This window comes from Ischnura elegans, chromosome X (assembly GCF_921293095.1).
Source record: "Ischnura elegans chromosome X, ioIscEleg1.1, whole genome shotgun sequence".
Classification (NCBI taxonomy): Eukaryota; Metazoa; Arthropoda; class Insecta; order Odonata; family Coenagrionidae; genus Ischnura; species Ischnura elegans.
In genome coordinates this window covers 80,708,618-80,734,936 of record NC_060259.1, presented here as the reverse complement: position 1 = coordinate 80,734,936, position 26,319 = coordinate 80,708,618, and the positions used below count along the sequence as shown (strand labels likewise).

The following is a 26,319-nucleotide window of genomic DNA, read 5'->3' as shown; positions in this document are numbered from 1 at the left end:
AATTTATTGCGTTAAAAATTATTTCCTCCTCATTTCGAAAGTTTTGATCGTTATGAAAACATCCACTAACTGTGGACTGGTTAGACCTTGTGCTCTCGCAATGTACGTTTTTAGGCGTTGTTTGTATATAGTTATTAATTTTCGAGATTCTCAGACGAGATTCTCTCTACATCAAGTTTTTAAGCCTGCGTGTGGTGTGCGAAGTGGTTGACAATTTGATGCGTAGTTTTCCGCGGCGTTGTCTAGATGATGTCTCTATGTTTCTGGGTTTCACCGCGTGGATTTTCTTTGTGACGACAGTTTCTCCGGTATTCCAATCGGCGTCTTCAGGTCGAAACTGTCGTCACAAAGAAAATCCACGCGGTGAAACCCAGAAACATGGAGACATCGTGGTTGACAATTTTATATTTTCGAAAAAGTTATTATCTAAAGTAGTCACGTATATTCAGCCCATCAATGCCTGTAGGGTGATCTTGATTTTGCTTACGAATTTGTGTGTTTCAACAATCAATAATTTCATATTCAGCGCAGTGAAGTGGCAACTGGTAAAAGAATTTTCTACGTGGTGTTCCTATCCCGTAATTTTTGATGACACTGAGGAGTTATAGTTCGCTGTGTGTATGGGTGCGAGGACTTAGTGTCCACAAGTGAGGCATGGAGAGATGCTAGCCAGGTTTTCGCCATCCTATGTTTAGTGTTTATTTATTTACTAATTCAAATCATTGTACTTGGTTGCGGAGTGACTTTTGTCTGCTAATTTTGAGAAAATAAATGGGCATTTGCTTTGCACATTGAGTGATTTTAATTAAATCATATCCCGCATAGTATCCCTACGGCATGCAACACGCAAAGCAAGAATAAAAAGGTAATGGGGAATGGAGGGGAGGGAAAACGTTAGGGGAGGGTGCTAGTTTACGGCAAACTCCCGTCAAATGCGCTGCAGTAGCCCCACCCGCGTCGCGACGCGTCGTCCGCTACGCTATCTACGCTTTTTAACACTGAATGTCATCTCTATGGTTTCATGCAGTGATTTGAATTACTTTTTATGTTATTGATATATATTACCTGTAAAAGTCATCATAAATGCCATTGTCTCTTCTTCGTTCAATTACATTGCTGATTTTCCGCTATTAAAAAGCAGCGATAGCGGTATGAGAAAAGATTATCTGACTACATTGGCTACATTTTTCCTGTTCCATTTCCCCTAGTAGCCATTTAAGTAACCGTTCCTTATGTAGCTTAGTTTTTAATTCATTCCTCTGTAATAAATATTTTTGAGCATTTTCAATGTAAAATAAGCTAGATGTGGGATGACTTGTGTGGCAATAAGAAATAAAACCATTCTGTATGTCGGGAGAAGAGTTTCAAGTTTCTAAGTCATAATTTCGGTAGAAAATCATTTTTGGTCGTGAATAATAGGTACTTACTTGTTCATAGTGTGAAACTTTATTTTCTGTAATGGATTTTGATCATAACGAGTTAGTTTTTGTCTTCTTAAATAATATCCAATTTATTACTATGAATAGTTTATTGAGCAACCTATTTTCTCGCGCTCTCTTTGTCTCATCATTATAAAGTTCCCTACAATATTCCCAAACGAGTGCTTAATTACCTTTGCATTGCCCAGCTGAAAATTCTTTGTGGTCCACTTTGTAAAATGAGTAATTACTTTTTTCATGTGAAATATTTAGGAGCAATTCAAATAATTTTTCTACTTATTTTTAATGCCTTTTCTCAAAATATCGTGCGTCTACGCAGGCCATTTTATTCACCACAGATCATTTCAATATTTTCAAGATTCTACCGGCGTGTAAGTCTAAAAAGTTTTGCATGGTTTTTTAAAAATTGTTTTTACGGGTGGTATCCGAGAGAATGGTCTGTGCAAAAAACTCCGCACCCGCGATCGTGTTATGCCCTTGTACGATTGGTGGAACATGACCAAACCGAGAATCGTGTCAAAATCTTTTGATGCCTTTTTTCGGGCCAAAACGATGCGAAAATCTTTTCCTGGGAATTTTTTGATACCAAAACCCTAATGCTCACAATTCAGTCTGTAGTGTGTGACTGTTTTTTTGGGTAATTAGAGAAAGGAAAAGATTTAAAGAGCTCAAGGCTTTAAAAGATCAAGTCAAATGATATAGAATATCCACAGTCAGTTTCAATATTTCCGCAACGCTAGAGAAAAAGGGTAAAATGTCGGATCAAACACTGAGATCTTATTATTCTAATTGAAGAATCGTATACACACGTAATTGGGGTAAACAACGTGCAGAATAATGTGATGAATTTTTGTTTAGTTCAGAGCCATTTTCATACAATTAAATCCATGTAAGCAGATGATGTGAAGTATGAAGAAATTCAAACGGTAAGAGGATGAAGGATTTTCAACAAAAAATAACATTATACATTTTAAATCTAGTGCTTACTTACATTATCAATTAGTTTAGGCACATTTTGTCAAAATGAGAGAGGTTTTGAAAACCTTCCATCTTAGTAATAAATGGTCCTGTTTATATTATTTTACAGTGACAAGGTCTGCTAAGCACGAAACGTTTGAGGTATAAATGCAGCCACCAAAAATCATTTAAGTATAATTTAACCTGATACATACATCTAGCTAATGAACCAAATATAATCGCATTCATATTTTCGTTCATCATCGAAAAATCCTTCATCATGTTTTAGATATTTTGCATTATGCATGCATATTAAAGAAGAGGTCTTTTTCTCTGACTGCTATGCGTTTCTATACGGCTACCTGGATTGCGACCAAAGTTAGTACATAGGTGCATTTCATTCTCCCAAACCTCGCAGTTCTACTTTCAGTTGGATTCAACGCGTACTTTGCTTCGTTTTCTCATTACCATTTGTTACGTCACATTATACAACCTCTGCGGTTGGGCATCCTGCCGGTTTCGCACACCTCTTGATACGATCGAAGGTAAAACGCTTGAAAAATATAACTCCTAAATGCTAAACATACCAATTTTTCCTCTCTGTGCAAACGTTTTTGCTGGGGCATGCATCCACATAACGTTTTCGGTCTGCGCACGTAAGGACACATATTACGATCAATGTTGTGGAGCGGGGTATAAGCTGATGCTGTGCGCGGTAAACAGAAATAGTTTTTCCGTTGTTTGCAGCTTTGTTTCTTCCGCTCACCGCCTTTGTTCGATTTTGAGTCAACAAAAATTAAGAGAGGGATACCTGCTTTCTTCCTTCACCTAAAAATCCTGCCATGTGACGATGAATTTCAAGTTTTCCACCTCTCTGGGTGCCATTTTGCATTGGGATTATTTTCTGCAGTGGGTTTTTTCCAATAAGGTCGCAAGCCAATAAATATCCTTAGTTTTTTCCTACTTTTGCTCACATCTTTTTACCCTTGGTGTATGGTAACTTTGTTAACTTATAATGTTGCTACTGGATTGAAAAGCGTTTTTCCCTGCCTCTTTTGCCATAATTGACTGCATGTAATTTCAAGAGCAACTTGGCTTTGTACTTAACTGCAAAAATTTTTAATATATGATGAGGTGTTAGATGGAAAATGGGACTTTCTAGTCCCAATGTCACCCAATAAAGTTGATTTATTATTATCCTTCCCGAGAAACGTCGGGTGACCCGCTAGTTTATGATATATCTGCATATTTTCTTGTTTCCAGAGCACGAGTACCCGACGCAAAGGAGGAAGGTACCGATCCTCTGATGGACCTGCGGTGGCGAAAAGCCCCAAAGACGTCAAAGATGGCAGGGAGCGTCAAAGTGTTCTCGGCAGAGACACTGCCACCGGAAACTGCTCCCTGCGAAGCTTCACCGTTGATTTTCGGGCTTTTGGCTGGTCCGACTGGTTATATGGACCCAGGATTTTTCAATCGGGTTCATGCACTGGAGCATGCCCTCATCCTGAGCCCAAGGTAACATTCCATTAGAAACCGATATTTCATACCCACGACGACTGCATATTCATTTATTGAAGGTAACCTACCAGTGTATATAGGTTACCTCTGTGTAACATTTCGAGCCCACCGCGGGAACGTCGATGAAAATTATAGGAATTTCTGCGAGATAAAAAATCTCCTGGACGGGGCAAAGAACTACGGTTCAATGGCTTCTTGGGTAAATGCGTTTTATGAAGCTGTTAGTGCTTTTTCGTGCAAAACAACTAAATATTATGGCAACAAACTCTCATGGTTTATGTTGAAAATATTTCAAGCATATTGGTATCACATACAATTATATATAAGTACAACATTACAAGCATTTAAAATTTGCTCTAATTCATTGCAATGAGCTTTTTAATGCGTATCTTAAAACTTTTCGTGTTAATAAAAGTTTGGAGGTAAACACAAGTGAACAATGTAATTAATATAACATTAAAAAATCAAAAATGAAACATTAAAGTTGATTATTTTTATCAAGGTTTCCAAAAAAGAAAAGAGATAAAAGGAACTGGGGGGTTCGGTATCGAATGCCCGACCCTCAGTATAGAGGCCAATTCTGTGTATGGTACCTCCAGTCCAAACGAGCATTTCGAGAAATTTGTGGATTTTTCAGTTCATGACAAACATATGCAATTACTCCTATTATATTATTTAAAAAGCACGTACTATGATATTGTCATATAATATTCGCAGACCACTATGCTGTCTAGGTGCCTCATTTACGAAGGCAATTGTGTCAAGGCCCATGGTACTAGATGTTAATCTCTCGCGGTCCATCAAAGGTGGCAACGCGACTTCAACGAAGAAGAAAAAATGAAGAAAAGAAAGAAATTCGATGAAGCCGCAACCGGGAATGAAATTTTATTTTTGAAATATTACACATTACCACTATGCGCGGCTTAAGCGTAGGTTTGAGGCTATCAACCAGTTGTGGCTTCATTGAAGTCATTTTTCCCTCATGTAACCATCCTTCATGGACCGTTAGGGCCTAACATCAAGTACCATAAGCCTCGGTACAGTTGCAATGGTATATCGTGAACCTGGGCCGCGTAGTGATATGCGCATTGGCGCGGACCTTTGGTTCGATTCCCGGTCCAGGGGAAATTTTTTTCTCATGTCAATTCATGTAGGTTACTTCTATATGGAGCATTTTGCGAATCATCCCACCTGTCTTTCTCCCCAGATTTCCCTCCTCACCACGATGCAACTGTTCGCAATAAACATAACGGTAAAATTACTAGAATAACTGAGTTGGAATATGAAAATTAAAAGTATTAATAAATATATTCTCAAAGAATGGAACAAAAAAAAAATATCGTAGAAAAATTACGAATAATCTATGCACATAAAAGAGGATATCTGTTTTTTTTCTCCGCTATGCATTTCCATACGGCTGGACGTATTACAGCTAAAGTTAGTAAATAGTACAGATAAAGTTAGTAAAATAAATTGAGGGCATCTTATGCTCTCAAACCCCGAAGTGCTAATTTAAGTTGCGTCCGACGAGTCCTTCAAGTCTCATGAGTTAGCGCTTTGTCACTTCCGTTCGTTACGTCACGTAATGCAACTTCTATGGTTGGATATCATCCCGGGTAGGTCCACCTCTTCCCTCGCTCAAAGAGAAAACATAACTCCAATAATACCTCTCTTATCTATTAGTCCTCTCGGTGCAAAATTTTTGCTGGGGTTTGAGTTCACAAGACATTTTTGGTCTACACATGTACGACACTCGTAGCGATCTATGTTGTGGAGCGGGGTATAAACTGATCCCGTGCGCTTTTTATGGGCATATTTTTCTTTTATTGTTTGCTGTTCAGCGTGGCTAAAAACCTGCTATTCTACCATGCATTCCAAGTTCCCAGCTTCCCACTTCTCTGAGTACTATCTTTCACGAGGAGAAAATTCACACTAATGCCAACGTGCTGAAAGATAGTAATCAGTTGGGTGAGGATTATGGATATTTTATCTTAGCTAAATCCCTTAAATAAAGAATTTAACGCTCAATTTGTTCTCACAAATGAAATAAAAAGGTATTCATGCAATTGAAAGAAATTCTTGAATCTTCCACGCAAGCAAGGTACCTGTTGCATTCGTGGGTATCATCATGCATTGGCCCATTTTTCCTAGTATTCAAAGGGTAGCTAGAAATGAGAGATTTAATTGCCTTCGTTGCAGATTTCGCCGTGAAACTGAGGATCACCGTTTTTATTGCAGTTTTCTGTTGTATAAATAATAATTATTGTGTTTTACTCTTCGGTATTTCCACAGAGGTGTCATTCAATTCACTCTGTCAAAATGAATAAAAAATATTGCCATTTACATTGAACGTTATAATTAATACACCCAAAAATACTCTGATATAATTTGAAATCCTCAATTTTGGCCTAAATTATTAATATATCGTGGTGGAAAATGCTGGAATTCCTATATCTGGGTACATTCCTGATGAATAGAAATGAGCCATGTTCTGGCTTTAGCCTCCAGAATGTGGTGATGTGTGCGCGAATGTGCTGCATGGTGGCATCTTATATCCGGCAGCATAAACCATTTTGCCCTTTAAAGCCAACAATACTGAGTTTTTTAAACCATTATCCGAAATAACTGATTAACGGCGTAGATAGATTTTAAATTACAAGCGTGTGTATTGTGAAAACGGTAGTAAGGAATTGGAGAAGGTTTCTGCACAAAAAAGTGATCGTGTTTCCGAAATGTCGCCCGATTATTGTTCACTAAGTCCTTTTCACTAAAAAAATCAGGCATTTACCCTCAAAATGGGTTAACTTTTCGACCCTCCAGTAAGCCAAATCCTTGCAAACACTTTGTTTGGGTTGAGGACTGAATGAGTGCACCCTCCAAAGGCATGTAGTGGGGGTGCAGCGTTGTTGAAATAGGGGCCAGCAGCAGAGCTTACGAGAGTGGTTCCCTACATGTAGGCCTAAGTGGTTCATTTTTTTATCCGGGAATGTACCAAACTTCACCTTCATTGATCAAGGTGGTGATTCTTTATTTTTCTTATTTTCAATTTTTATCGCCAACCGAAATATTTTATGCACTGAATTGTTGAGGCCTCAGCCTTATAGAATTCCATTTTAAGTTAGGGAAAATAACAAATTTCGCATTCTACTACTTAATCTTTAACTGTTGACTAGTACCAATACACAATACCATTTTCAATACTAGTCTTTCTGTAGGTTAGGAACAATATCAAACTTTGATTTCAAAATGTCACCTTGTCTACACACTAGTGTTGAAAATGATACAGTGTATTGAAACTAGTTGACTATTTACGGTTAAGTTGTAGAAAGCAAAGCTTCTTATTTTTCATAACTGAAAATATACATGAAGCATTTTAATTTTTTTCTGCACCCGAGTAAAAATTTGCTTTTTCCTAAACAAATTGGATAAGTGCATTCCCTATTTTCGAAAGGTATTCTCCTTTACTAAAGAAAGAACTACTTCTCGGCGATCGATTCAATTAAAAGAATTCTAAGAAATAATTTTTTCCAAACGAAATTTCAATGTTATTTTATATTCACTTTGGATCACTTATTTCAAATTAATGGTGCGCACGCAAGTCATTTGTCCAACCCTAGTGACCAGCAATGAAAAAATATTTTAATCTCCGCAGTAGAATGCTCCCATTTACGTCTCTTCCCTTCAGTCAATGTCAAGAGGAGGGTTTCTTCATCTCTGCAATCTGGTGATAAATTTAAATATACCTCTATCGAGCTAGAGCTTTGCTGGTATTGTTTTTTGTGTGTTCCCACAAACGGCGGACGTTGCTGCGAGAACAGCTAACTCGCTTAGCTTGGCTTTCAGTGCGGCCAGGGCTTAAAAGGGGAGTGGGGTGGAGGGGTGGTAAAAAAGATCTCAACTCGCTTTTGCCCCCTCGGTTCTCTTTGATTCTATGTTGCCAATTCGTCCAAGCCGTCGGCCAAAATCTATTTTTACTTACCGCGATGTCTATCGAATATAAAAATAATAATAAAAAATAAATTTAAAAATAAGATAACAATGATAATAATAATAGAAATATTAATAACAACAATAATAATAATAATAGTTATAATAATATTTATTACTATTATTATTCTAACTGAGCATAAAATATCAATATTAATAGGCACAGCCAGTTGGCCAAAATTATCCACCAGAACCTAACAACTTCTTACGGACTTTTGAAAAATGCTCCACCGTATTACAAATACCATCCATCCGTCGTACTAGGGAAGGATACACACATTCTATACTGGGACAGACCGATACGTACAGATAAAACCATAGATTACAATAGACCAGATATTTTATTGGTCCAGGAATCACAGCAAAGAGCAAATATAGTTGAAGTAGCAGTGCCACTGAATCACAACGTTTCAACCACGACTAACGGAGAGAGAGATAATAAAAAATGTAAAAATTTGTCCGGTGAAATAAAAAATAGTTGGAAGTTGAAAGAGGTCAGCATTCACCCACTAATAATCTCTGCGGAGGGGGTCTTATCAAAAATATTAAAAAAAGATGTTTTAGACCTGGGAATTAAAAAACACCTGATTAAACTAGGAAAAAAAAGCTATTTTACTGAAGACTTGCTAGATTGTGAGAAGATTCCTGGGCCGTGTATGATCAGACAGTGTAGGATAGGGTGAATTCTCTTCATTGACATCCGAGGCTAATTCCAATTTGACCTTAGGATAGGTGAATGTTGGTATTTGGTTTTAACCGGCTGAGAAAGTGCATAAATTTGAATAATAATAATAATAATAATAATAATGAAAGTAAAAGTATACATATACTACATAGTATACAAAGTATACAAGTACAAATATACAATAAATAAAACAATAAAGTAGAATGTAGGTCCAACTTACGTAGTCCTGCATTGGGGGTTACCATCATCTCTTAAAGCAGCGGCTGGCTGCAAAAATATATGTAACACCACAAAAACAATTTTGATATTGAAATGTATGTGTGCTGTAAAATAGCGGAATGGAGAAAATAAATTTCAAGAATTATAAATTATAGCAATGCAAATACTAAATACATCATGAATTTAGAGAACAATAGAGAATATGTTTCATCTTGTAGGAATGATAGCTTTTAACAATGAGAATACAAAATAAATTACAAAATAAAATTATCAAGGTTATAGAACCAGTTTTGACAATTTTTCAATATTTTCAATGCCTTGGGATGGTAGCCATTGTTTTACTTTAGCCAGAAACAAAGCCATAGAATTTTGACTCGCAACAGTATCTGAACCGGTATGGAACAGAACAATTTCGGTGCAAGGAAAGTGTATGTATGTTCGAAGGCTTCATTTTTAGGCTTGAGTATAGCAGTTTCTAAGCATAACAGAGGCATATCTTAATATTGAAGAATAAATTGCACACTGACTGTCTTGTCTCGTCTGCTGGGGGCTGGGGGCCTTAAGGATGAGTAATGAAAATAACTAGCTAAAATTTTGACGTTAAATGACAGTACTCATGCGTCACTGGCGGCGCACACATGTCTGAAATCGAAGAATGCTGAATAAAACTCATACCTTCCTTATTTTTGATAGTGGCACATTTAAGTTGATCGTATCAATGGAATCGTTATAATTCTGTTGAGAAATTGGAACAATATGACTAATACGAAATATATAATGTATACAAGTGTTGGAAACTGTAATGCCGTCACACTTTTAGTTGAATACCCTCAACTATTAAAAGTGCGAACAAATTTCCACTTCTAATCACCGCGTCGGATTATTGAAACCTCAAGCACGTAACTTCAAAGGAGAGGCCGCTATTTCTGAATTATGTGAAAAAATAGCACATTTTAGTTAGTTAAAATGTGCTATAAAATGTAAAAATTACTCTTAACAAAATAGAAATTTTCGGACTCTAAAATTGTTTATTTTTTATTATGGTATGCTAAAAAAATAGACATATTAAAATAAAACATAACTGTTGCAAAAATATTTAGTCAACTTTACCAAAAAAGGGGAAAGGAGTTAGATCATCTTCTGTGCACTTAAAAGACGTATCCTGGTCAAAATGAAATACTTAAAAATTAATCACTTTTCCAATCAATTAAAAAATAAACCCCTAACTGCCTCTCACATTCTATTTTCATTGAGCTTAATCGTTTCTTAGCTGCCTCGCTGTCTAATTCGCCGAGTGCTTCTCTATTCCATTTTATATGCATGACATTATTCATTCCAAGATTTAGGATTCACGGTTTGAATTGATTAAACACGTATTAGAAAGGTAAGAATACAATACTGCGTGCTCCAAAAATTACACGAAAATCTTCTCGTGATATCAAAATCGATCAAAATCCAACTTTTTAAATTTAAATTGTTTTAACTTTCGCATTAATTTCATCAGGTTTTGCACTTATTAACGCCGCACAAAAATGATTTTTACTTTTTTATTTAGAAAAAAAACTACTATAGTTTCTAAATGTAGAAGGATGATTGAATAGATTGAATCCGGATTATCTCTCGAAGCTATAGAAAATGTCCGAATGTGATTATCCTTCGAGCGAGGGCCCTACTATTGATTGACCTCTGGCTTGGGCTGTCTCTACCCCAGCCCCACATTGCTACCATGAATTACACCGATTTTCTACTTCTTAAAAACTGAAGCGATTGCACCATTGGCTCTGCCTTGATGTTGTGTACTGAAATTCGCCCAGCGCTAAATCTTTAATTTGAATGGGAAAAAGTTCCCTTGGACGGAGACTTTAATCACGGGCTTCGGGCTTTGGGCACCGTGAAGACCTCTACCCTATCTAGATTCTTTAAAACTATCTTCCTTTCGCACGGCAGGCTCTAAATATATTGCATTCAACTAGTTCAACACAGATATCAACTCGGGTCGTCATGACTAACGAGTTTTATTTTTGTTATTCGTTTATTTGTCCAAAATTGACCATGTGTTTGCTCCTTTGGTCATCAATTTTGACCAGATTTGGCGAATCGCCTTTATTTGATAAAAAAATAAAAGCATTTAAGGGTTAAGGTGCACCCCAGTTGGGTTTGGCCCACTCTCGTAAGGGTCGCTAATCCCCAACCCTTTCCTCGAGTCACTTACCCTCGCTGGCCTCCCTCCTCGACCCTCAGAGCGGGGGGCTCCCTCCCGAAAACTGACAGCTATGACAATAGTTTTATATTTGGCAACTACGAAATACAACAAAAATAATTGCTTGTATCGTGTTCCCGCCAATCATCGTATACGTACGATCAAATGCGTCTTTGAACCATGTTTCTGAGGCAAAAATTAACGGTCTTGTGAACTCTAATAAGGAATTTGTAAAAAAATGCAATGTATCATTTTGAAATTGTACTAAGAAAAGTTTTCATAGGTCACTAGTTATCTTTCTTCCCAAATAACAGAATTCATCCACCTCTATCAGTTTTTGCCTCCCTATTTTAATGTTGGTCTTGACTTCTTCTCTTCTGCTGCATACTAAGATCTTAGTTTTCTTCGTGCTTATTTTCAGTTGATATCTACTCATTACCCTACCCATATTAACCAGAATATTTTTCAAATCCTTCTCTGTTTCTGCAATAACGTCTATGTCATCGGCAAATCTTAGCATGCTAGTTTTTTCTCCATGGATATTCACTCCCAATTCCTTTTCTTTGATTTCATTAATGGCTTTCTCAATGTAAACGTTGAAAATTACGGGTGAGAATGTACAGCCTTGTCGCACCCCTTTCCTAATTCTTGCTTCTTCACAGCTGGACCCTGATTTTATCACGGCTACTTGGTGTTTGTATAAACTGTGGATGACTCTCCTGTCATTATAAAGAACCCCAATTTCCTTTAGGATTCCAAGCATTGTGCTCCAATCCACGTTGTCAAATGATTTCTCTAAGTCCACAAACGCAACGAATGTTGGCTTGTTCTTTTCCATTCTCTTCTCTATGAGCAGTCTTAGGGCCAATATTGCTTCCCTTGTGCCTTTTTTTTTCTGAATCCAAATTGGTCCTCATACAAGTACTCTTCGCACATTACGCACATAATGTTTTTTTTTCTCAAGGCATTGTGTATTTTGGTTCTATGTGTTTTAATTTCTGCAATTTGTTAAATTTGAAGTTAGCCTAAATACAGGCTTATTGCTTTAAAAGCTTCCTTACTTGCTTGAATGGATATGATAATCTGTAAAAAAATATGTATGCATGGAAGAATAAATTATATTATTGTTATTAATTTAATTCCAGCATGACTGCATAAATCCGGATTCTTCAGCCAGAATAAAATTTTATATCTTCTATGCCTACGATAATGGATGTCCAAAAAGTTACGCCCGCTACTATGAATTATAAAAAAATGATAGATCATGCTGAGGGCTCTATTTTTGCTCCTCAAATATGTAAAAGAGACTTAATACAAATTTTCTGTGGCATGGAACCACTCAATATGCTAACCAACCAACCATTCATTTCTTGGCAACTGCGTAGTCTGAAAATATGGACCACAATCGTGAGAAAATCAGGAACCTGGGATTTTAGAGCGATTGAGCAGCTCCACTTATGCCGACTCTAGCTTCTGAGGAACATTTTTGGTAGAGAGAGGTGAGCGTTTGAGAATGCATGATCGCATTTGTCGAATAAAACCCTGGTATGAAATTCCTGCGTAGATTTTCGCGGAGATTTCACGATGACTGCCAAATTACAGGTTCTCCAGCCGAGTTTTTCTCTCTTGATTAACTACAGTTTCAAAAGCAATCCTGCTTTCGTCTTCAGGTCGAAGGTGAAGAACTTGATTTTTTGTCGCCTTATTTTCACTGGTCATTCTTCCCTAGAGTACTGATTGGTCAGTACTCCCTTCCATGCATTGCTGATTGCGTAGCAATTATCTCTGTTAATGTCAGGGATGGCAAGAGAAACGAGACGAAAATGTTTTGTTTCGACCTGGAGGGAAACGAAAATGCGAGGCTTAGGTTTAGTTTCAATCCCGCGCGAAATGGTAATCGCCAAGCAGTTTAGTTTCGACGCGGAACGAAACGTTAGTCCCGGGAACAAAACTAAATCAATCGAAATTCTGCTGCTCATAGTTAAGTTTCGATCCCAGAAGTTGAGTGGAGGGGGGTAAGAGGGAATAGTTCCAACCCATTACGTATAACATGCATGCAGAGAGGTTAACACATCGAGCTTAAAAATCGAATGGCCAGTTTCTGCACACGGTTCTCCTGTTAGCGGGAAAAATATGAGTGCCTTAAGCATATAATGGCGGTAGGCTGAACCTCTACTTCATTCAACCATTCTTAATACTCGGTGTGTGAGTCGAAACTAAACTGCTCGAAGGTAAAGCATGTGGTCCCTCCGGTGCGAAAAATTATCTGTTTTTCGTTTTGCACCACAGTTTTAGTTTAGTTTCGATCCAAAGTAGTTGCAACTTCGATTTCGTTTCGACCATGAGTCTAGCTCCCCGGGTTTAAATCCATTTCGTTTCGTTTCTACATTTCACTCCCTGAAACGAAAACATTGAAATGTTACTATTCTTGCCTTTCTATGTTTAGTTTCGATTGCTATCCCTGGTTAATATTAGGTGTTTTGTGGATTTCCAAGCTTTCCGTGATACGCTTTGGATAGTTTCGGCTCCCTTTTGTCACTATATTTGCTCTATGGAAAGCATAATGATGTTAAAAAACTATAGTTAATCAAAAACGTCAAGCGCGGCTAGAGAATCCGGATTTATGCAGTCATGCTGGAATCAAATTAATAACAATAATATAATTTATTCTTCCATGCATACATATTTTTTTTACAGATTATCATATCCATTCAAGCAAGTAAGGAAGCCTTTAAGGCAATAAGCCTGTGTTTAGGCTAACTTCAAATTTAATAAATTGCGGAAATGAAAACACATAGAACCAAAATACACAATGTCTTGAGATAAAAAACATTATGTGCGTTATAATATCATAACTGAATTGACCGTAAGATGAAATACAACGTGCAATGTACAACACATATGATGCTAAGTGTATTTTCTACAATATAACGACCCTTTACGATAACTTTTCGATGTCATCAAAAGTCATTATCCATTTATTTATCAACCTTTTATATTTACCAAAACTTATTTACATAGTAAATATGAATTTCTCTCAGCTGAAAATAAATCGTCCAACGTTTCGAAAAGTAGGTTACCATCGTCCTGAGGGCAGTGTAATGCAGGCATTGAACAACCGGGCTTACATATTAAGATTGCCCTGGGATCAAGCCGGATGTGATTGGTGGATCCCCTAATGATTGCGATCCATGGTCAAGGTTAAAACGTTTTCTTTTCGTCAGACGAATTCCAATTCCTTCTTTCACCAACCTGTCCCAAAATCCTCGGGGGTAGTGGGGCAGTTTCGGTGAAAGTGAAAGTTGGGTGGGGAAATAAGCAATTGAAATTCGTCTGACATAAAGAAAAAGTTTTAACCGTGAACAGGGGATCAATATCTTAACAAAAGCGCACAGTAAGCCCTTTTGCTGTAACAAAAGGATTCCAGCCCCTATCTCCTCAGAAATAAGGAACGCCAAGCTATCAACCCATCTATCTTCTTCCTAAACTTCCTGTAGGCGTATGCATTATAATGAGCTGCAGGCTTACCCTTGTTAGTAGTAATGACATCCATAAATGTACCATGTAAAAACTTTAAAAATTACTTGAATGTTCAAAACACTAAGTAAGCGTGCATATAGAAAATTAACACTTGTAAGTTTAAAACATTGAAACATACGATTGCTGCTTGCGAAGTGACTTGGAGGACCGTCAAAAAAGTAATCACCAAAATGGGGTTGGTGAGGTGGTGCGAATGCTCGTGGGAAATATACCTGAACTATTGTATTACGTGATGACATTCCTGTAGCGTGAGTTGAACTGTGGTGGATGCCATGGCCAGGAAAAATATACCTGAGCTATTGTCTTCTTAATGACCCACCTCCAGGCAGCTCCAAGTAAATCAGGCACCTGGTAACGTAAACCCTACCCCAAACTGCCACATCTATATTTGCATAATACCCTACGAGCCACCTCTAGGGTATTAGGCAGGAGTGAACAATCACTAGCATGCAGCATGCAATAGGATTCTCACATGCACATCATGTGGTCCAAAAGACGCTACGCATGCTAAAAACGTATACTACCACATTCATGCAAAGGCACAACTTATCAACTACTCATTAAAGTAGTCTACCAATAAAGTACCAGCGCACAAAATATGCTGTCACAAATAATAAGAAAACATGCATTAAGGAGTACATAAGTTAGTTGGCTACACTACGAGTCATCTATTTGTGAGCAACAACGCTGCCATTATGATCTCTTATTGACCGTGGAAAAATGACATTTTGAATCTGTTCTACAGTCTATTCTTCTTATTTTATTTATATGATCTGATCTGCTGTAGGGATGTTCGTGGGATATGGCTAACTTCGTAGGAAAGTAAACTGATCTTGAATTAACCTAATGGATTTAGTATTTTTTCAGTCCACGGTCTGACAGAGATTCCAATCCGAGTTAATTTAAGAGGTCAGTAACACTAACAAGACTATCGTAACGAACTTCCACCTACCTGGCACTGAACCTCACGCGTTCTAAATCTGTTTTTAAGCCTATTTCATGAGGATCCCAAACATAGGCAATATATTCTAAATGGGGTCTAACGAGGGAGAAGTAGCTAATTTCTTTCACTTGGTCATCACTTTCTCATAGTCAAATTGGCCCTAGTGCGCTTTCTTCACACATCTCTATACATGCGCTTTTTTCGCCTTATCAAGGATGCCACCTCAACCAATCATAGAACCTGATCATTAGGTGCATCCACCAATAATATCTAGCTTGACTCCTATCCGGCAATCGTATTTAAGCCCGGTTATCCGACCCCTGCATGCGACTACCCTAAAGACGGTGAGCAACGCGCTCTTTGAAACGTTGGCGACGACGGAGTTTTTAACCAGGACTCGAGAAAAGGTCAATGCTTGCAGAAACCAGGAAAGAGACTCATCAGGCATAGTTTACATGGTAACTAGCGTAAAATGTCAATGTTTTAATGGACAGTCACTGCATAGGATATAAATGTCACATTCGCAGATTAAGGTATATTTCTTATAGTTTTTTATATAAAACAAAAAATCTTTCTAAAAAAAACTGCACTCCGGGAGTGCCGACAGAAGTGAAAAATTTAAATAACGTGAACATTTTTGAATGTAAGGAATAATTTCGAATGGAGTGTTTTTATTAAATAAGCTACTCAAATTGAACGTAATAAAAAATTGAGCCATATTGTACTAACCTTCACTATTCTTGTATTGAGTACACTCTCCTGCACGAGTATGCACTGGTGACAGTAACGGTGCTATTGTAATATACAATTACACATATATTTAGTAGCCGTGATGGTGACGGTGATGCGAGTCCAATGTCATTTACCCATCTAAAAAAGTGCTCAACGCGACATAAGGAGTTTTCACTTCAAAAATATTCAAGGAGAGAAAAAGTGTTGGATTTACAAATGGTACAAAAGTGTCGCGTCCGCTCGGCTCTACCGTATCGTTAAATCATTGGTTCATCAACACGTACCAGCGGTTGAAATCCTTTTTTGCAAAATGGTTTCCTTTAATTCAAATTAATAATTATTATCTACTTAAAATTGTCTGATTCCCTAATTTACTTTCATGCAGCTGGATAAGGGAGGCTCTAAACAACAGGATGAAAGCTGCGTAAGTATTTGCGTTTAAACTGTAATTATTTTGTATTTATGTCTTTTTTTGTTTTATACCTAGCTTCTCTACATTTATTTGATGCGTGTTTGTTTCCACCGACCTCAGCGGTTATCACTGTCATGAAGTAAATAAATTTAGAATGTAGAATAGAAATTTAGTAAATAAACACTTTTAGAATGCATCATAATTCCAAAATTTCAATATATTTTAATGTCAGAAAATTTGTATGAAATTGGTTAATGCGTTCATTAAAGAGAAGCTTTTGTAAAAAAAACGGGCGATTTCTTAGTATTCAGAATGGTCAATCAAGTTAAATCAGAAAGAATATATAGGTATTTAAAGTAATTAGCCCATTATTTGAAAATTTTAAATTTAGGAAACAATATACTTCACCGGAGTCACCTCCAGTGAATTGCGCATAAATTGCGGTTGTCTCCGATTTTTTTTTACCGCGGCTTATCCCCGTAAACTTAATATATTTCTTTCTCCTCAGGATTTTTACTCCACAACCCGCGGGAAGACACTCTACATGATGAGCTCACTACGTCAGCGAGACTATATCGTCCAGATCCCGGACGAGCAATTTGCAAACGACTGGTCTGCGCTCGGCGAGAACCGTCGTGGTGCGGCCCGGGTGCAGGCGCAGGAGCCGTGCTGTGCACCCGACTCGCTTGCTCCCTTGATCATGCTGTACGTGGACGAGAACGAAGACTTTGTCCTCCGACTATTTCCGAGGCTCAAGGTGATTAGCTGCGCTTGCCAATAAGCATTCATCGGTTAAGCCTGCGTGCGTCACAAGACTTTGTGGAAAGGCCAATGAGTACCTGAAACGACGAAAAATGGAGACTTGTGTGCAAAAACAACATCCGGACTGACATTTATTTGAGTATTCAATACTCTGGGAAGAGAGCAGCGCTGAGGATGATCAGCGACAGCCAGGTTAACCATAACAGGTTGCCACGATGCCGGTTCACTGAAGCTACCCACCTTTCAGCTAAATAGTTTTAATGTTAATATACTCCCAACCCCTTGCAGGTTGCTCTCCATGTTGGTACTAAGGGCCTATTGGTAAGCGCTGTTCTCAGGTGAATGTGAGGTATTTCTTTGATCGAGAAATCATTCGTCCACATATTTCTGAAAGGGTATTCAAAAAAAAACTCTTACATTTGATAATGATGCCTGGAGCAGTGGGTTATGCGGTTGAAGTGTCTATTGCAAGCACCGAATTTAGTACAGCCGACATGGATTTTATCCATCTAGTCAAATAAGTATTGACTAAATATGTTAGCATTTAGGTTTTAAATACCGATATAGAAATCATTTTATACATCTGTCGTTTTTAATGAAATATTTCCTTGTTTAAGTCTATTTCTCTTTTAAAAACTTTTTTTAATATTTTGATATTGAATTTATATTAGAACTGTTCCCATGTTAATTGGAGTAGATTTATGGCAATGTTATGTCTGCATATTGCGTCATTAGTTGGTGTTTCACGCCATAACTGTGTATTAATTTATCTTCGTTATTCGTAAAAGGTGGTTAATGGCAAGTAAGACTCGTTACACCATAAAAAAATGGAACCAGCATCATATATTCGTCTGCTGGATATGAAAATGTATTAAGCTCAAATTGGCATTCAGTGTGTGGCCAATTAACCACTTACTCTTTATGGCGTGTTTGTAAAAAAGCCTATCATAAGTGTATTTCCCTTCCGCGAAAAAAATACATGATGACTTTGGAATTTACATGTTGAAGGAGTCCATCCGATTTACAATGGACGCATATTTGATTCGTTCATGAAGTTCACGTAAAAATAAATTGTATATTCTTCCTGGAAAGAAATGGGAAAAGTCCCAGATGATTTCAAGTTCACAGAAAACCAATTGAACAATAACTTTCATTGAACGATAAGTATCAGGTTAGCTTATTTTGTTTTCTCTTTAAAAATCGGCCCCTAGTGTCAGAATCATTTTAAATTTTTTAACTCATTTTTTCGAACTGGATACTTATCTTATATCATATTCACTCATATCAGTCGTATGATTGCACAAAGAGGTTCACTCATTCATTCTTTAGTTAATGCTGGGAATGGCGGAAAGAAATATCGTAGTATATCAAAAGATAATACCCACACTAATTTCTGGTTTTTATTTTGTATTTTTCCTTCCCCTAATTCTGTTTTTGGAATGAGAATCAATTAGCGTTTCAAGTGCATTTCAACTATTAGGAATGAATAAGTTATGGGTGTCTGAAAAATAGGTGCGTTTTCGATCTTATGTTATGTTCCTCTATGCAAATGTTTTTTTGGATTCTTTCTACCGAAAAGTCGTAGAGAGTGACCGTTAAGATCAATTTTCTTTATTGTTCTTTGTTAGCCCCCTTCTCTTTGTCGCTTTTGGAAATTTAATGAAATACGCTCCTGCTATGCATTAAAAAAATGAGTCAGTCAGACTGAGCCCTCACAATAATATTTTTATGGAGTACCCCATTCCATTCCAAGCGTCCGCGAGTTAATCTGCCAAATCATCATTATTCCGCCCACCCACTCTTGGTCAGTATTCTTACATTATTTACTTCTAGACTGAACTCCAGAAAAAAATTATCCACTCACAACGCCGAAGTGAAGGCTGATGATTAATATGATGTGCTACTGGAGCACACAATGTTTTAAAATTACCCTATGTTTAGTCTACTAGTAATTTAAAAATTGATATTGCGCAGCTATTTGTTTTCTCTTATAAAACAGTTTTATTTTTTTTAATTCCAATGCAACCCCGTGAGATTCAAGAAATACATTCCATATCACAAAATGTTTGCAGGTGTTCACTTTTCATTGTGAAATTACTTCCATGAACAAGATTCGTATGGAAAATATTTCCGAGCTTGGTGGAACTTTGATGGGAAATGTGCACAATAGGCAAGTTAGAAATAAGCTCATGAATGGTAAACTAAATGCATTAAAATATCTTAGTTTAAAATTTTACAATGATCTCTTCTTCCATTTTAGTTTACTTAGGAGATGCAGATATATTATTTGGAAACTATAATGAAATGATAATACTTTAAAAGGCTATTTGATTGGCTGAACTTAAGAATATGTTGCAAATGAAACTAACTAGAAATAATATAGAGATGTGATACTTGCTAAACTATTCGGAAAAAATGTATAGCCACTGAGTCTTTCTAGTCCACGGTAAAAATCTTTCCAAAGTGTCACATTTTCATATTCTAACCGATGTAATTGACCGAAACTGATGGATGAAGCTTTAATGTCCAATTATGAGTTTACGAAATGTTTCCTTCAGTGAGGAAATTTCTATTAATGGACAGCTATAATAGGTCTTTAAAAATGTCGGGTCAAGAAGTTGTAATCTGGGCTATCACCCTGAGAAATCGCAAAATGCTGTTTATTAGTTCCACGTAAAAAGAAACTTTTGGGTATTTTTTTAAATAACATAGCATGGGAGAATAATTAAACATATTTGGAAGTATTGGAAGTGAATTTATGTTACATAAATGCTATTCATCACATCATTTTTAAAAGTAATTCTTTGAATCGCTAAGAACCCAACGGCCTTAAAAGAACGACCCCCAACCCAAAGAATTACCAAATTGTTTGATATTATAGCTTGAGAAATTAAAATAAATTTTATATTTTTTTCGCACAATATCCGTCTTATATTTGGGGAAGACTATTCTTTTTACGTGCAACAGACAGCATATGTTCTTTCGTAGATCCTAGATGAATTCATAGTAAAAGGCCAATTTTTACATGTGGCCTATTATTTACGAATGTTTAGATGGATATATTGTAAGTTTCCAAAGATAATCCAAAGAGGTTTATTTATAATTAAATACTGGAGTTTAAGTGAAATAAATTAATTTCACTTCATCAATTTTATGTAGTTTAAAAATTCACAACCTTTTTGTTATATAAAACTTAAAAACCTTTTTATGTAGTTAAATCTTTTATGTGTCAATAAATTTGTATGAATTTAACGGATGTTTGAGTTATGTTGATGTACAATATCCTTTGTATATCCAAAGTCTATAGTCATTTTGATTATTTCTTCATTTAAATGGTATCCATTATTATCGTTTGAATGATGCAATAGCCTTTTGAAAATTTTTCCCGAATAAAATTTCTTGGCAGTATTCACACATCTTTCTAAATATCTCATGGAACTATTTGTACCTAAGAACCGTATGTATTCACAACTGAAAATGTTTTTCCGAACTTCGTGAAAAACTCTTGTTGCCCTCTGGTTTTGGCGAAGATTTTATCCTTCAACACACTGGGTCTGAAAGGGATGTTCTGAATTAAATTACCGTGTTTTAATCAGTGTCCAATGAGTTTTACTTTCTCATTTTAAAAATTTCCAGCAGTTCTTTTTCTGCGTGCACTTCACATAAATGTAATTGGGCTAAGGTTTTCTATTCATACATAGTTCTTGTAACTGTCCTCAAAACCACATTACTGCAGCTTCAAGTATGGTCATTTCAATCTTCCTTAATGTCCACATCTCACTTACATATTTCTCGCTCATTACAAAACCTTTAACACATATGGGGTCAAAGAGAATCAAATAATGGAAAGGGTATGCTTATAAGTTCTTTTTGAGGCGGCTGGAATGGTAATCTCTTATCTCTAGGAGCCTCTGTTATTATCTTCGCGGTGGCGTAGATGTCCTCAAAAGCAAGGGGGGGGATTTATGGGTTTATAATCCCCCACTTAAGCCTTTAAAAGAGGTGCCAAAAACAAGTAAGATGGCCCAATAAATTAAAAATACTTAATTTTAATAAATGCTCCCACAAAATGACTATGTTTGAGTCCGAAAAATCACGTTTACAACATAAAAATCCCATCCCCCCTATTCCCTGGGATGTTTTTCATGCAACTTGGAAGGGCCCCGGATTCTCCAGTAGCACCCCTCATTTCAAATCCTGGCTACGATACTGTATCAGCGTAGGTACACACAAAATTATGCCTATGTTACATTGAAGGACAAATTAGCTTAGCAACGGAAGCCACGAAATAATTTTGTCTTATTCGTTGTCTAGTTCATAATGTGATTGGATTCACTACTGTAGGGTCAATAAATGGTTAAAACATATTTTCAATAAATTTAATCGGTATGCTACTTAATTTTTCTAGGGATCCTTTTTAATCATGTTTATCATATTATGTTTTTCTTACAAGATCTAAATCTTCACAATTGATTTTTACGGGAATTAATATCATGCTCAGTAAGACTTAAAATTAGAGCTGAATTTATGTAAAACAAACACTGTGAAGTATAATTTTTTCATATTTATCATATAATTTCGCTGATTTTAACAAATTTTGACAAAAATCTGAACATTTACAAGAATACACTCAAAACACCTTAATTTACTGTGAAACAGGAGCGTGAGTGCATGAGAAATTTTGGTTGTACCTTTTACGTGTTGAAGTTTGCTTGCCAATGATGGTACATGATGAATATCCTTTAAGGAAGCATACGGGATGTTGTACAAAGTAAATCATTGTCAACATATGCCTAAATCTCAAATTCGATGGTTCACATTTTTTCCTCGAATTATTTTCTCTGATGTAATCTTTTTATATAAGAGATGCAATCACTTGTAGAGCAAGATCTACTATCCTTACCCTGACAATTTTAAGGTAATTACATTTGTTATACGCAAGTTAATCTCTGCCAAATGTGACCAGTCGAGATGAAGGTAGGTTCTCTTAAACTGCTATCTTTTCTCTGACTATCCACTCATTACTCTGCAAAGCCAAAACTGTTTCCTCGCGTCCAAGAAGGAGGATTTTGACTTCGAGATCAACCGCGTGCGGAGGGCCAGTGACGCAGGGAGGGGGGTTTTGGGGGATAAAACCCCCCCCAGAGCTCAGAAACGTTTTTAAGTTTAATCCATTTTAATTAATTGGATTCGTATTACTTACAGAATAGTGTAAATATTAATAAAATATCCCTCCGAAACCCGTAAAACTCACCATTTTGAACTATTTATCTTGAAATTTTTCTGAAGGAGTGCCCCCGCACCTCCCGCTTACCCTAGCGGGTATTCCACACCCCCAGACACACCGGTATTAGTTGTGCCTAAAACCCCCCCTAGCCTTAATTCCTAGCTGCGCCCCTACGCAGGGCCTCCATTTTACTTTGGAACTTCTTGGTCCTTTCCTTGTTATGTGGGACGCGGGAGTTTTATTGCGTCACTCAATGGGTTGGTGTCGGAAATCCAGCGTCCATTGACCCATTCAATCTTGTCATCTTCTAGCGCTGACTCGACGGATAGCATTGTGGGAACGAGGAAGTTTCGCCCTTCGATTGGCTTGACTTCCCACCGTCACAGAATTCCTTCCCTTTATTCAGTTGTGACTCTGAGAGGACGGCTCACTGCGGGCATGAGGCCAAGGAGGTTGAAGTTGGAACCTCAGACTAACCTCAGAGAACCTCAGCCTGGATAACATGATCAATTTTTCAATGGGACTGCATAGAGGAGGCCCAATGCCATCCCATACAAGGCTGATTTCTGTTGCCACTTTGGTTGCACTTTACATCTACAATTATATAATACCCTGCGAGCCACCACCTCTAGGGTGTTTGGCAGAGTGTGATCAATCACCAGCATGCAGCATGCAATTTGATTCCCAAATCTGTTTTAATTTTTATATGTTTTCAATAATGTCCGCGGCGCGGTGATGAGTTCAATGCAATCCACCTTTATAAAATATTTGTCATTGCGAGGAATAGCATTGAAAAGCTGTGTATTTGATAGATCACTTCATCATAAGTGCACATTTCGGTTATTACCCCTAATTATACCATATTTCCCCGTGAAACTCGGGTCATTTTTTCCGTCAACGACAGCGAGTGGCGACTTTTGTAAACCCATTCAAATGCGCGGTGGGAGACAACACTTTTAGTGGCAGACTTGAGGATCCTCTTTTGTAATATTCGTGATTCTTTCCAACCCTTTTCCAAAACGCTCCAATGATGGCGGAAAATGGCCGTTTCACTCATTCATTTTCCGCGATGGCTCCAGGGATAGAAATCCCATCCCTTTTCTCTTCACTCGGCACGTCCCTTTCTCCTTCCATGAAACTAACGCTGGCATCGTCCTTCAGCCAATCAGAACGCGCGGCCACAAGCCAAAATCCTCCTTATTGATCGTGAGGAAACTGTTTCGGTTTTTCAGTGTTATGAGTGGATGGATGGTTAGAAAAAAAGATAGCATTTTAGAGGACTTACCTCCATCTCGACTCGTCACTTTTGGCAGAGATTAACTCGTGTATAACGTATGTAGTCATAATCAACAGATTCAGGCTTCAATTGGTGGAAGTTAGATATATTTAACAAATAAAAGATCATAACACTTTTCCACAAAATGTTTTACTACGTACAACGCGTTTCGGCTCACTGAGTCATCATCTGGTACAAGAGCTCTGTACCAGATGATGGCCCAGTGAGCCGAAACGCTTTGTACGCAGTAAAGAATTTTGAGGAAATGTGCTACGATATTTTATTTATTAAATAAGATATCATATTAATATTGTCAGGGTTGGGAGAGTTTATTTGGCTCTACAAGTGATTTTATCTCTAACCGCGATTGTAATGCCATGCTTGGCTTTTAATTGAATGGCATTTTTAAAAAGGAAGGGGACGGGATAAGCGATGGAAAAAGGGACGGTGGGAAACATCGCGTGATTTAGAAAATGATGGGTCGAGCGATCACTCTTTTGGTTCCAGAAAAACTATTGCTGAAGCTATCACTCTGAGGGATAGAAAAAAATGATGCTGTGATCTAGAGGTGTGCATATGGGACTGGGTATTTGACACTAATAGTCTAGCCTGCTTTACGCATTCAAGCTTTCTGCTATAAAAGCTACTCAACAACGATATTTAGCAACCATTGTACACGACAGCATTATCAGCTCTCGAAAATGCAGTAAAAAGAACCGCGTTGCGGGTGAATACATTTTGTGTGAATATTGTGTAATATTTGTTTATTCAATAGTAAGAATTTCCTGTAGGTACACCGAACCACTAATCATTTATGATGTTAAGGCCTCACTTGCGGAGAACCGATGACATGTTCCGTTGGCACCCTAGTTGAGAGATAAATGAGAGAATTACAATACTACATCTTAAATCTCAACTATATGATAATAAATATGTATCACTCCATCGCCAAATATAAAGAGAATGTGCTCCACGTTGTCACTTTTGAACATGCAGTCTATTATCTCTAAAACTTTTACGTGGGACCTTGGGTCTGGGTCCGCCATATTTTCTTCTTTTTTGTCCAAATGAAAACGTGGTCGTTTAAATTAATAATAGAAGTCGCTGGCTCCTTGACTCTTCACGGAAGCTTTTGGCTCTCAGTCTAATGGCCAGGTGTTCGTTCTACAATATCTACATAATACCCAGCGAGCCACCTCTAGGGTGTTTGGCAGGGGGTGACCAATCACCAACATGCAGCATGCAAGAGGACCGCCAAATGCACACCACTCGGTCATAGAAATATTATGCATGCTAGCAAACTATACATGCTTATTCATAAAAAAAACTTGCTAATGGTTAGTAATTCCTAGAGAAAATACATGCAAGGTTAGAACTATGGAAAAAAAACATGTCATCACAAAAAGTCATCCTAGCAAGTGACGCCATTAATCCTATCAATTGAGACAACTTTGCTATCCTTAATAGTACGAGGGAAGAATGGCATTTTAAATCTCTCTGTTTTGCATCATACTTCTTTTATTTTCTTCTCATGATCATGCCCACCATAGTACGATGGTAAACGAAGGATATGATTCACTTCGTCTGAGAAAACAACTTCTTTGAATTTCCTAAGTAAGTTAAGCCTATACATCGATCTACGCTCCCGTAAAGATTCCCATCCTAGCTCGTGTAACATACTGGAAACGCTGCACTCTTTGTCGCAACAACTCATCACAAATCTGGCCGCCCTGCGCTGTACTCGATTGATTTCAGCTATTAGTCCTCCTTCGTAAGGGTCCCATACGCTATCAGCATATTCAAAGTGAGGCCTCACTTAGAATATTCTGTTTCTATCGAGTAAACCTTCCCAGTCACCACTATTAATGCCTCACTTGATTCCTATTTGCAAGACCCCTCCTGTGGCCTTCACCATATTTTCAACTGCCTTGGTCGAGTGACAGTTCTGGTTATGTGCCTTATGTGCTTGACTAAGCATGATTCATGGTTCATGCGAGTGTGGTCGTGAATGCGAACCTAGAATCACTGAGGGGTAGTCGAGGATCATTCGTCGCGGCATGGAGTTGCAGTGTAAGGCAGAGGAATGCAGTGGAGACCGCGAGGTGTACAGCAAAAGGTAAGTGAAAACCAAGGCTTAGCGCTTGAGAGAGGCATTTCTAAGGATGTGTACCATAGACTTCCAACTCCACGCAAAACGTCTTTGACAGTTAAGAGTTTCGCCTACTAGTTCAGATGGCATCGGCAGCTCAACATTTGCCGCCAAATTCAAATCACTAAAACACGACCTTGCTTCCCACTCCATTATTTCAAGTCTATTCGCTTCAGCTCAAATACTCCAAATTTTGAAAAAAACTCCAAATACGATACTGCAAAATTTGAAGATCTATTACGATGCGATACACGCTGGCAAATGCCGAAATTC

General features: G+C 37.5%; 1 protein-coding gene across 2 annotated transcripts in view; it reads left to right on the top strand.

Moving 5' to 3' along the window:
* The window catches only part of LOC124171393, a 170,900-nt gene extending 150,352 nt beyond the window's left edge, over nt 1-20,548 (top strand). The window contains exons 3-5 of one of the 2 annotated variants that reach the window (XM_046550565.1): nt 3,660-3,911; nt 16,606-16,644; nt 17,141-20,548. In XM_046550565.1, the coding sequence (XP_046406521.1) occupies nt 3,660-3,911; nt 16,606-16,644; nt 17,141-17,413 (564 nt within the window). In that variant the 3' untranslated portion in view covers nt 17,414-20,548. The remainder of the gene's footprint in view (nt 1-3,659; nt 3,912-16,605; nt 16,645-17,140) is intronic. The other variant, XM_046550566.1, reaches the window with a different exon arrangement.
* The last annotated feature ends 5,771 nt before the right edge of the window (nt 20,549-26,319 follow it).